This window comes from Zerene cesonia, chromosome Z (genome assembly GCF_012273895.1).
Source record: "Zerene cesonia ecotype Mississippi chromosome Z, Zerene_cesonia_1.1, whole genome shotgun sequence".
Lineage (NCBI taxonomy): Eukaryota > Metazoa > Arthropoda > Insecta > Lepidoptera > Pieridae > Zerene > Zerene cesonia.
The window spans coordinates 12,398,245-12,407,843 of record NC_052122.1 but is presented as its reverse complement, the minus strand read 5'-3'; the positions used below and the strand labels follow the sequence as shown (position 1 = coordinate 12,407,843).

The following is a 9,599-nucleotide window of genomic DNA, read 5'->3' as shown; positions in this document are numbered from 1 at the left end:
CTGTGGGGGTGTGGTACTTCCCCGGTGCGAGCTGGCCCAATTCGTGCCGAAGCGTGCTCGACTACCACAATAAATTTTTTTTTTATATTATGACCTTGTATATGAATCCCGTTAGCAATTGTAAGTCAACACTGCACAAAGGTTATTTGTTGTTAGTTTGTAACGATATTCGAAGGTACTTTGTAAACACAGCTGATCGATCAGATGTTAACTTTGTTCTATTAATTATTGATCTTTACACACAACGCTTCACTTGTATAACAATTGTAAGGTTAAATCGTTTCAAAAAATACTGAATTATGCACTTTTTATATCAAATAAAACAGTTTAGGAATTTCAAAACGAAAAATATCACAAAAACACTTCCGACCTCTGCCCTGTCAGGGTTGCCACCAGGAATAAATTTGTTTAGTTGCTGATTAGTTGCCAAAATCACGATTTTGTTGTTCGCGCCGATCACCAGATATCGCAAATAATTCTATCGCAAGGTAGTAAGGTAGCAAGCAAGGTAAGGTAGCAAGGTAACCTAGTAAATTATATTCTTTTCCTTTGATCTTTACAGGGGATTTAGGTGCTATTTTGTTGCTAAAACTCAAGTAGTGCAAAAAATTATTTTAATTTATTTCTTCTTGCTATCTTGAAACCAGTTTTTTCTGGAATACAGAGTGTCCTGAATTTGTTGTTCATCAGGAGTAGCACCTAAATCCCCTGTAAAGATCAAAGGAAAAGAATATAATTTACTAAGTTACCTTGCTACCTTTACATCACGATAGTATGATTTGCGATATCTGGTGATCGGCGCGAGCAACAAAATCGTGGTTTTGGTAACTAATTAGCAACTAATTAGCTACAAATTCATATATAGTTTTTATGCAATTTTGCTGGTTTCACCTTGCTAGCATGATAGAGCTTTAATTTTTTATTATAGCAATCACAAGCTCGTTTTATGAAATTATTTTTGTTATAGTTCGTTTTTAACAATGGAATATGGAATGTGTCGTGTCGTCCTGAAATTGTAATTGTATCACTTCCGCCTGGCACGGGTCGCTTCGAAATGACATTTTGGAGCTTAGTGAGCAATTAAGCCGCCGTTTATTATTATGTCCTTAGGAGGGAAGGAACGATGTACCGAAGGAGGGAAGGATAAACGAACAAACAAACGAACAAACAAACGAACTAACGAACGAATGGATAAATGAACAAATAAATAAATAAATGAATAAATAAATAAAGAAATAAATTAATAAATTAATAAACAATCATTATTTATGTCCTTCGCCACAGGGAGAAAGGAGGGAGGGAACGATGGACCGAAGGAGGGAAGGATAAACAAACAAACAGACGAACGAACGAACGAACGAACGAACGAATGAATGAATGAATGAATATATAAACGAATTGATAAGTGAATAAATAAATAAATAAAAATAATTAATTAATTAATCTATACATATAATAAATCTGTAGAAAAGTCATTGTTGTACATTGAAAAAAATTGAAAAAAAAAAATAGCCAGTGTGTGAAAAGATAACGAACGGAACCCATTTCCATCATTTTTGAAATTTTTGTCTGTTTGTCTGCTTGTTTGAGCGCACATCACGTAAAATCTTCGAATTAAATGCAGACAATGTTTATGTACAAAAATTATACGTAACTTGAGGTATAACTCAGTTTTTGTTTCATCGAAATCGGTTTACTCTACCACAAGATATGATTAATTTGATATCCTTACAAACTTTAGCATTTGTAATATTAGTAGGAAGTAGGATTAGTAGGATGGACATAATAGTAGGGACGGCATGGAAAAAATATCACCGTCCCACTTAATTATGTACATGAATGTATTACTAATTTCTAACATACTGTCAGATATAATATATCATATTATTATATAGTCATAATCTCAAGTTACACTCTAGCAATTAAGTACTTGTACAGTCTCTTATTAAACGAGATGAATTTCTTGAGGACACAAAAATAATATTGTAGTTGACAATAAAAGTTAATCGCCTAACATAAAAACAATCTATAACATCTACACAACTATCTTACATATCTTACACACCACGCAAGCAGATGCTAAGAGGCGCTGAAGAAGGGGACTGGTCACTAGCTCGTTTTAGTAGCCCTTCTGACTGACATCGAGAATCACCACAAAAAACTAGCTCATTTTTCAGAAATTTAATGTCCATTGAGGTGGAAATAGGAATCTCACCGAATCCACCTCCTGAATCGCGCTAACATTGTCTTACAATTGATATATTACTAGCGCAAATGTAAATCATTAGTTTTAGTTCATTTAGTTCTAGCACTATCATAATCTTATATGAATTTCAAAATACAGCGTAATTATGTGTGAGATAATTCTAATTCAGCCACAGTTTGCGCATCGCTTGCGATAAATCTGTAAAAATACAGTCGAATACAAGCGAAACCTTGTGTAGATCTCGCCCCTTCAAACTCGCTCTTTTCTTTAAAATAAGCACTCGGACGCTGACTTAAGACGTATAAATTGTATTTAACGCGAAATAATCAACTGTTGTTTGAATATAATTGAACGCAATAAGCGCTTTGAGTTCCGTGAAGCGATTCATTGTTGTTAACCCTTTGAATACAGAAATAAAGGAACCTGAAACAAAATAAAACTAAATAATAAAAGGTTCCTCTTTTCTTGAAAATAAAAAGCACCGTACGTACGTGTTTATACAATGTTCCTTTACGATCCCAGGTACGTATCTAGTACGGCTAGAATTTTCAACACTTATTCAATTATGCTGGTCGTTAATCCCAATATGGTGAAGGTAATATCGTACATTCGTAGTAACTTTAGTACCACGATAACACCTAGGAATCCACCCACAAATGAAATGGATGTACTGATTGCTGAATATCTCATGTAATCTTGCAATGACCAGTGTAATTGTTGCCTCGTGAACAAATACTCCAACGCAATTGTCCCATAAGTAATAAACACCAGAATAATTTTCGAAATCTTTAATATAATTTGCTTCCTCCCGTTGCTTGGTCGTCTTTTAGAAAGATTTTCTGAACATATCCTTTACAATTAAAAGGTCTAACATCCTGGTGGATCCACCCTAAAATTTTTACATATTTTAACTCCAGAATTAACACGTACGGTATGATAGCAAAAGCAAATCAGACTTTAAATTAAGTGCGGGCATAAAATAGATTATTAAGCCATTAATACAAATTCATACAAATAGATCGACTTGGCCATCGCACAATTTAATTTTATTAGTATGTATCACACTACACAGCACGACGGGCCAGCCAACGAATTCTTCACCAGAGTCCTTCCGAATATGATGATTGAGGAGAGTATCTTAAAGAATCTTGTTTTGTATGGATTACCAGTGTGACCCCTACTCTTTCTTGTCTACATTAATGACCTGCCAAATACTACACAGAGTCCCATGATTTTATTCGATACGACGACTGCACTGTTTTGTGCAAGGACAGAAGTGAAATTATTATTGCTAGTTTTAGTTCTATTCTTAAATGGTTGGAAGCCAACAATTTAAAAATAAACTTGAATAAGACTATGTATATGTCAGCAAAGACTTCTATCTGCTCTCTCAAAAATAAACTATGAAGGCTGAGATATTTATGAAGGATTATAAAAAATTTCTTAGGTCTATTCATTGACGCTGACTTGAAATGGCAGTCTCACCTAGATTTAGTTTTCCTATGCGCTACGTATATTACGAAAGGGGGCCTTCCAAAAAACATTGGTTACTGCATATCATGGGTATGTTGTATCACGGCTGAGATACGGAATAATCTTTTGGGGAAATGCCACTAATATTAACAATTCATTTATAGCCCAAAAAAGCTGTATTCGATCAATATGTAACTTGAAGAATTCAGAGAGCTGTTTCATATAAATAAAAAATTTGCAATTATTAAAATTGGCCTGTATATGTCACCGTTAGATTGTAAAGATCGTTAGATTACAATCTATTATAATTTATTATTATAGATTGTAATATAACGATGTTCACAATCTTACGGTGACATATATACATCTACGAAATAGCTATCCATGTAAAACGCCACCCTGAATTATACACTAGTGTTGAGTGAACGAAATTGTAATCAGCTCCAAGTTCGCTTCAACGTTAAAACGGCTCTGTACCAAAAAAGCGTATTTCTAATGATAGCAATTAATTATAATAAATTACCACTGAACATAAGAAAATGCACCAATCGACGTCGTTTAAGCAATGTCTGTTTGATTATTTAACTGAAATGATATTCTACACACCGAATATTTTGACCAATCATCAATAAATAACTGTCTGAACTAAATAAATCATTTTGAATTTGAATTTGAAGAAGTTAACGATCTTGAAATTTTAAAGGCGAACAAGAGTATTACTGAAATGGTTAGATTACTGAGATTAGAATAGATAAGTTTAAAATGCCACCAGAGCCACGTTGTTATCCGATGAGTCGCTTGGAAACAATCATACATTTATAGCTTGATTCCGAGTTTCAATAGCGCGAGGCGCGATAGATTAATCTACTATATGTAAAAATAAGTCGGGTTTTCCTTCCTGACGCTATAACTCCAGAACGCACGAACCGATTTCCACGGTCTTGCATTCGTTGGAAAGGTCTCGGGCTCCGTGAGGTTTATAGCAAAAAAAATCAGGAAAAATTTCAACAGAAAAGCGGGAAAATCATTTTTCACATACAGCCATCTGGTGGCGAAACGGAGTTCGCCGGGTTTGCTAGTTAAAGAATGTAATTGTAATATTGTTTTCGTGCAATGTGGTTGGAATGGTTTTTGTTTCATTTGGTATTCTCCCGACACTCGCATTTTGTTTAGCTGATACACCCTACAAGCACAAGTCCACAGTAACATTCCACCTGTACCTTCACAATTGATCATTTTTGTATAACATTTAAGACATGAACATCGCAGGCTCGACGAGACCACGCTCCTTTCGAAGTGTTTGAAACATCTGGCAAATATCATGAATAAATTGAGTTTACAATCCGTTAAACAGTAGGTTCAAAGAATATATTTTTATTCTTTAATTCAAAGGATTGGGTATTCAGGGACTAACAAATAATATTAGATTCACACAGGTAAAAAGAGCCTTTATTTATGTAAGAGTGTTCTATCACAAAAACAAAAAAAAAATACATAAACACGAAGTTTTAGAAACTAAAGTAATGTTAAGAGTTGGAAACTAATCCACATGAAGTTTTATACGAATTCATTCCTCTTGGGGCATCGGAACCTGCATATCATTTCTCAAATTTATATAAAATATCTGTAGATTGCACATGTTCACAGAACTTTGAAATTTTTAACATTTAAAAAATGTAGTATCTAATAATAAATATAGAAATAGTACAGAAGCGCGCGCGGCGACTTATAATATCTACAAAATATCAAAATATAATTTAGTACCGCTCGCAGACCCGGCCGGATGATATACAATAAATAATAAACGTCGATATCACATTCCGATCCATGACATTATGCAGCTCCCGCGCAGGTGACAATAACACTCTCGATGAACAGGCGGCCGGGCACTAAGCCTGGCTCTCGGCGGCGGACGGCGCGTCGAGCGTGGCGCCCTTGCCCTTGGGCTTGGGCGGCGCAGTCGTGGAGGCGGGCGCCTCGCCGTCGCGCGGCGGCGCGCGTTGGCGCACGTAGCGGTAGCCGCCGCGGTAGGCGGGCCGCGGGCCGCCGCGCCGTCCGCCGCGGAAGTTGCGGCGGAAGTACGAGCGTTGCGCTGGCGCTGCTTCTCCGTCGGCCGCGTCGGGCGCGGGCGCGGCGGGCGGGGGGCGCCGCGCGCCTCCGCCGCGCCGGGGCCCGTCGCCGTCGCGCCACCCGCCGCGCGGGTAGTACTGCCGCGGGAAGCCGCGCCGCTTGTCGGCGGCGTAGGGCGAGCCCTTTACCGGCTCGCCGCCGGGCCCGGTCACGCCAGCCGCCTCGTAGCCCTTCTCGCCGGCCACCACGGCGAACTCCACCGCCTCGCCGTCGCCGACCGAGCGCACAGCCTTGCGCGGATTGTTACGAACAATCGCAGTTTGGTGCACGAACACATCTTCCTTCGTGTCATTCCTACACCCGAGCAAAAAACAATTAACACATTCCTACTATTATAATTGAGGCCTCATCTTTACCCAGTTTTCTAAGTAAATTGGTAAAAGCATAACAGTATTAATTAATCACTTGTATAGTCAGAGCTTTGTTATATTTTTATCAATACATCAAAATTACTACACTTCAAAGTCGTCATTATTAAGGCAGAATGCTACATAATATTTATTTTAACAAAAAGCCTTTAAAACGGTCAGAACTAGATCAAATGATCAAATGGTAAAATGATAAAAAGCATAAAAGTTACTTTCTTTGTAGTGGGTTGATAGATAATCAGAGCAAGCACAATAAATCATTCAATGAAAATTAAGAAGCTGGAAGCATTTGTCAAGTTTTGATGTTGCTAATGAAATTGAAGAAACCAATTAAATAAGAAAAGATTTCATGGCAATTGTTTTAAATTATTATTTTACACTCCTGTGTAATGGTTTAGGTATGCTTTAAATTACAAAATGCATGTTTATTATAAAGTTTGGCTGTTGAATCTAGGGGGTTAAGATCCAAGACTTTGATCAAAGGTAGGTCCCCCACTTTGACAATCGACTTTGATTTGTTTAGTCTTTTGACTGTGATTTGTTATCAACTGACTACAACAATTAAGCAGTTGTGGAGAATTGTAGTGCATTAGTTTACATGCAACTGATATTTCACCCAGCCCCCTTTTAATTCCTAACAAATCTTTAAAAAATATTGATGATATTAAATCTTTGACAAATGAACTATATTGTCAACCTCTTATATAAGTTTATTTATTTATTTTAAACAAATCAGTGATGCATGGTTCATAGACACAAGAGGTGTTACAATCATTGAAAACTTTATGCAATTAAATTAATCCTTTAAAACTAGTATGATGCACCAATTGTTGTAGAGAATTAAAAAGATAAATGTATAACAAGTAGTTTCTCACCTGTTAATAAATCCATATCCACTTTTCACGTTGAACCATTTCACTGTGCCAGAAACTTTTTCGGCTGAAACAGGATAAAGTAAAAATTATAAGTATATTTGCTTTAAATACTTATATAACATTACATAAAAATTCGCAAGCATTTATTAGGATTGACAAATACAAACTTTATAATTCAGTTTTAAATTCAAAAAAAAAATCACATTTATTGATATGAAATCATCAAAACAAAAATATTGAATTATTTTTAACATCGATCCCAAATGATTATAATGCAGAACCATTGTTTGCCTATAACTTTCATCCATAACCAACCTTCCTTTATTCTAAAAAGGGGGAGGTGTGTATAAAATGTAATAAACAATCCAATTCATAATAAGCACAATCTCTACATAGTATAAAACACAGTCGCTTTCTGTCCCTATGTATCTCTTAAATCTTTAAAACTATACAACATATTTTGATGCGGTATTTTTAAATAGATAGAGTGATTAAAGAGGAAGGATTATATGTATAACATGTCTATCATGTATAATCTACCCTGAATTTGACGCGTGCGAAGCCGCGGGCAACAACTAGTTATTGATTATTCTTTCATAATGATGTATTGCTACATATTAGGAGAACATGTAAACAAAAATAAAAGCTTAAATATTAATACAATCATGATAAATAAGCAGGTTTATCAAGTAAATATGCAAATTATGTATACAAAATAAACACACAATTCAAACAAAATTTGCTTAGCACATGATGGCTGCAACTTCACACACTATGAAGAAACTTAAAAAGTATTTATAGATTTTTTTAAATATAGTTTTTTAGTATTTCTATTATTGATGAAACTTTCTTTTCGTGTTTAAAACATGGTTTCTTGTTTAAAGTTTCTACTAAATATAAACATTGCTGAAACATTTTTAATTCGCTTAAAATTCCATGGTACCTTGCAATATTAATATTAAAAGAACAGCAGATTACATATCATACCAAACTTATTTAATAATAAGAACGTGCCTAATAGTTAAAGAAACAAACATTGTCGCATCTAATTTATTACCTGTAACTTTTGTGGTATTTCTAAATATATTTAGAAACATAACCAAAAATGAGACAAAAGTGGAGATATCACATTGATCGATCGCGGCGCCGCGCATCATGCGTGCCGAGTATAGATGGAGATGACGCGATCGATACGAGACCGCGCCGCCGCTAATCGCCTAAAGTTTTAGTAGCTTTTAGTATCGATCGATTCAGTATTTAAAATCTGAATGTAAACATTTCAATTGTAAGAATAATATGACCTAGATAGATTGAAATATACATTAGCCATGTGCTTTGGGTATAATGCCGGGCACCAAAAACTAAGATGGCGTAGGACTTACCGATGACCTGCTTTTGTTTAGACGCTTTGGCAGGCTGTTGTTGGGGTTGTTGTTCCGATTGCTGCTGCTGCGGTTGAGGCTGCGGCTGCGGCGCCTTTTCGGTATCAGCCATGGTGTAATTGGCGAACGGCGATGGTGGCTAGATGGTAAAAATCCTCCACGACCTCTCCTCGATGTTCACTGCTCACTCGATGGTTTCAAAATGGACTGACGTCAGACATGAAGTCAGAAATAAAATAATTGTGTTGTCATACACAACCAGTGATGCCATGTAGATCAGTGCAAAATGTAAATGCTATAGCTTTAGAAATATAAAAAAATATAGCGTAATGCAACCAATTAGATTAAGAAGACAGTATGACAAAAAGTAGCAGAAAATAAATTACGATCCATCTGATTTCGGGAAGTCGTAGATTTTAAGGAAAAACAATGTTTTTTCTCGATTTTTCGACGGCTCGGCAAAACAACACCAACTCATATAATTAACGAAAAAACATTACAAAAATTTCTCTATATACATATATATATATAAAGACCGATTAATATATACTATGATTGCTAAATATTATCTAGAAAATCTTTATACGTAATAGTCTAAAGTGAGAATTGATCTCTATTTATTCGATACTCGTGCAACAAATACATAAAAAAATATCAGTGCTCAACACAAATAATAAATAATTTTTTTCCTATTACGATGTACATTTTTTCCTGACTCTAGAGGGTTTGAATTTAAAATTACAGACAACATTATTTCAGGCACTACATGACACATGACATTAGTTACAGCGTCTGACAGCGCCGCTTCTACAGGACTGCTTTTGTAGCGTAATATACTCTCGTTATTTTTGATGTTGAGCTATGATTAACGAAAAACAACACAAATGAAAGTTAAAAATATTGAAGATCATTTAAATTTATTTATTCATTTTAATAATAATAAATAAATCCTTCATTACACCGAAACCTATATTTATTAAATATGGGTCGAAACCTATATTTATTCAATATGAGTCGAAACCCATATTTATTCAAGATGATAAGTAGTTGGGATCAAATCATTATAATTATAAGTAATTATAACAGGGAAAAAGCGCGGGAAACTTTGAACGAGGCGGGAGCGTGCTTTTGAATTTAATTATTTATTTAAAGTCATTTAATGATC

The 9,599-nt window shown here is 35.4% G+C and overlaps 1 protein-coding gene across 1 annotated transcript; it reads right to left on the bottom strand.

Annotated features, from left to right (window-relative positions):
* Positions 1 to 5,106: 5,106 nt before the first annotated feature.
* Positions 5,107 to 8,653, bottom strand: LOC119835619 (Y-box factor homolog). Its single transcript, XM_038360553.1, has 3 exons — positions 8,435 to 8,653; positions 7,053 to 7,116; positions 5,107 to 6,103 (listed from the first exon to the last, which is right to left on the bottom strand). Exons 1-3 carry the CDS (start codon positions 8,544 to 8,546, stop codon positions 5,569 to 5,571), a joined length of 711 nt encoding a protein of 236 aa, XP_038216481.1. The 5' UTR covers positions 8,547 to 8,653; the 3' UTR covers positions 5,107 to 5,568.
* Positions 8,654 to 9,599: the final 946 nt, after the last annotated feature.

Bases quoted from the DNA above. Each gene is read 5' to 3' on its own strand.
- LOC119835619 (XM_038360553.1), bottom strand. From the start codon at position 8,546: ATGGCTGATACCGAAAAGGCGCCGCAGCCGCAGCCTCAACCGCAGCAG. The intron at 7,117-8,434 runs GTAAGTCCTACG...ATCCTGTTTCAG, and splicing joins TAAACAAAAGCAGGTCATCG to CCGAAAAAGTTTCTGGCACA. The intron at 6,104-7,052 runs GTGAGAAACTAC...GCTCGGGTGTAG, and splicing joins GGATATGGATTTATTAACAG to GAATGACACGAAGGAAGATG.